Consider the following 3,247-nt stretch of genomic DNA (forward strand, 5'->3'; position numbering starts at 1 on the left):
GGGGGGTTTACATGCGCACCTAATACGGCTGCAGACTCATCGTCCTGGCTTCATTCTTTCCAGGCGAGCTACTGCGGCTGTTTGCACCCAAAAAACTGCCCAACGGAACAGCCTACGAGCAGCAATACGACCGCTTTTTCGATGTCGATGTGCGCGCAGCCATCTACGCGAACACGCGCTCCATCAGCTACAGTCCCTCGTCATCGACTCTGGGCTACAAATCGCTCAATCCTTACGTGCCCAACTATGCGGCTGGTCCACTTGCCAAGAGGTTGCTGAACATTCCGCTGCCCGACAATGGACTGGCAGCTGGTTCGCTGGAATGGTACTACTACGATTGGACGCAAAATTACAACGTCAGCCTCTTCAGCGCCATCTCAAAGCACGCCCGATTCATCGTGGAATTTGGCATCCATGCCTTGGCCTCTGTTCATGCCTACGGTGAGCTATGTCGAGCTCCAAGCACGCATTGCGCTAGTGCTGACACCGCGCACGCCCTTAGATCGCGTCCTACCCAGCGTGGAGGACTTCGCGCTCAACTCTACGGCAGTCAGAGTACACACCAAGCACACGCCAGCCGGTAACCTGTCGTACCCCTGGCCAGCTGATGATGGTCATGGAGAGATGACGCACAGCGTCGATCTATACCTTCCACCTCCTACCGTGCACAACAACGGAACCTCCATCACGAATGGCGACACCGGCTCTCGCGAGCTCTTCGACAAGTGGGCATACTCTACCCAAATCATGCAAGCGGACTACACCGCTCAGCAACTACTGTATTACAGGCAAGGCGCTGCGAGACCCGAGAACAATTTTGGCGCCATCTTTTGGCAAGGCAACGACGTGTGGCCAGGCGCCAGCTGGTCGTCAAAGGAATTTGGTGGTCGTTGGAAAGTAAGTCTCAGCCCGTGTCACGACCGAGTTCCGGTGTCCTGCTGGCTGACTGAGCTTCGAGCTCAGCCCATGCACTATCTGGCAGCGAGAACGGCAGATCGCGTCGTCCCATTCGCCCTGTGGAATGCGAGCGCAAAGACGCTCGACCTGTGGGCTCTGGTAAGTGGCAAGAGTGTGGGCGCGCTTGGCGCTGAAGTGGTCAACTGACTTGACGTTGTCGTATTTAGTCTGACAGCAACGAGCAACAGCATGTCACCGCCAATTGGACCTGGTATAGTTGGGAGGGCTCCCCAATCGTCGCGACGGTGTCCAAGGAGGTGGACATCCTTGCCATCAATGGGAGTGCTTTGCAGCTGAATGAGACGATCCCGCAGACGAAAATTGGAGCTGATGGCAATACGACCATACCGGCTTGGCTTCACCTCACCCTCATTTCGGACCAACATGGCCGTTCCGAGACTTTCTGGACACCGCCGGGCACACTTCAAAAGGCACCTCTTGCTGACCCCAAGATGCAGGTGCAAGCCACCGATGAGGATGCCGCTTTTATGATATCCTCTCCAAGGGACGCCAATGGAGCGGCGCCCTGGGTCTGGCTGGAGCATCCTGAGGGTGTCGTGGGATACTTTACGGAAGAATTGGGACCCGACTCAGCGCCTAAAGCCTCAAATTTGTTCTGGCTGACCCCTGGGTCTTCACGTCGAGTCAAGTTCGTTGTCCAGTTTGATCGCACCGATGGGGCTTGGAAGCGTGGCATTACGGCGCGCAGTGTTTGGAACATCGCCCACTAGGTAAGGTCAGACCTTCATCAATCAGACCTAGGCTTCCACGGTGCTGCCCTCTATCCATCTCGCGAACAGGACCTGCTATTTTTACATCGCATTCGGTCCCACCGTGCTGTATTCCATGCTCCCGCATCCTGCTTGCTACGATTGAAGCTGTGCTACGGAAATGCTTGGGTGAGTAGCATTGCGAGTGAGCTTTCGTCTTGCTTCCTTGCAACGCTGCCGCACCTCGATTTTGCTCGCCGAAGAAATTTTCATCTCATTGTACCTCGCCGCTCTCAACCACGTCGCGGAGACAAATCAAACATCAAGTGATCTGGCTGGGGCTCGTACGTAAGAGTTGAACTTTCGAGACTTTACGATTCTATCACTTTGAGTCGGGACTGAGCTCGAGAATGATCTTGACCTCTTAGCTCTCAAGCATGCATGTCCGCATCGCGAGACCCGTCGCGGCACCGCCGGCAAGAGCCAAGAAATTCGATCTGCGAAGCTTCCTGCTGGCTGCCGGCGTTCATGATGAGCCCTTCATCCGTGGTACTCGACTGTTCGAATGCAACTCCGCATGATGCATGATGCAGTGCGAGTGTCAGAGCGAGTGTCCGCCATGCAGCATATGCGAGAGCATCAGAAGTGGCGCGGGACTTGATGGCCGCGCGACATCCGCCTTGATGGGTTTATAATCAGAGCCTCGCGCGCACGCATACTCACGATCAAGGTGATCAAATGCCGCGGGGCGGGCGGCAGATGCCGGCGAAACAGGCGGAGTTGCAAGGTGGAAGCGGCGGTTTTGGCGGCGCAACAGAAAAAGCCTCTGCTGCTGTGGGCAAGGGCAGACACAAGCTATAGCTGCATGCCCGCCGTGTCGCCGCGGCCCTCGAGGGAATCCAAGCGCCGCGCTTGTGTTCACGCTCCCGTTTAATTTATTCTGATTCGCACAACGTTAGACACCGTGAGCAGCAATGCCTGCGTATGTGTTGTGAGACGTGAGATCTTGGTCCATCGATCAGGACTTGTGATGCTGTGGGGTTGCTCAGCAGCAGCGCAGATGCACGTCGGCGTTTGCGATCGAGTGCCTGCCGAATCACACCAAATGTGAAATGCTCATCAGCGTTCTTGTGGCCAGGGTCCCACATCACAGCTATGGAGATACCCGCGGCTGTGGTACATGACTGCATGCTGCTGGTGAGAAAGGTGGGGCAAGTCTTTGGGAAGGGCGAGTCTGCCTTAAGTCGAGACGCAACGCTGCCATCATGCAGAGCGGGGCACCGCAATTCGTAGTTTCGCACTTCTCAACTACTGCAGGCCAGCTCTCATGCGGATGCCGAGGTGGGTCAGGAGTTGTTGCGGGTGTTCGCGAGGAGAAGGGAAGAAGAGCTGAGACGGCCCCCGTGGATTTGGGGGGGATGGGGGTTGCGTGAAGTCAAAAAGTGCTGGGCGGATCCTCCCAAAGGCTCGTTCGTGCAGGCCTTCGGACCTGCCCCCCCCCTGAGTCACGCACGACTCATGAGTCTGCACTACGAAATCGCGAATGCTGGGTCAAATTACGCTAAGGATTTTGGCTCCGA

At 56.3% G+C, this 3,247-nt stretch overlaps 1 protein-coding gene across 1 annotated transcript; it reads left to right on the forward strand.

The window, feature by feature from the left end:
• Positions 1 to 65: 65 nt before the first annotated feature.
• Positions 66 to 1,688, forward strand: IE81DRAFT_349016 (hypothetical protein; the record flags this gene model as incomplete). The annotated part of the gene is made up of 4 exons (XM_025516334.1): positions 66 to 441; positions 503 to 897; positions 964 to 1,056; positions 1,125 to 1,688. Coding segments are annotated over 4 exons (1,428 nt in total), but the record flags the coding sequence as incomplete, so codon positions are not given.
• Positions 1,689 to 3,247: the final 1,559 nt, after the last annotated feature.

The sequence above is a fragment of the Ceraceosorus guamensis genome (genome assembly GCF_003144195.1).
Source record: "Ceraceosorus guamensis strain MCA 4658 unplaced genomic scaffold IE81scaffold_60, whole genome shotgun sequence".
Lineage (NCBI taxonomy): Eukaryota > Fungi > Basidiomycota > Exobasidiomycetes > Ceraceosorales > Ceraceosoraceae > Ceraceosorus > Ceraceosorus guamensis.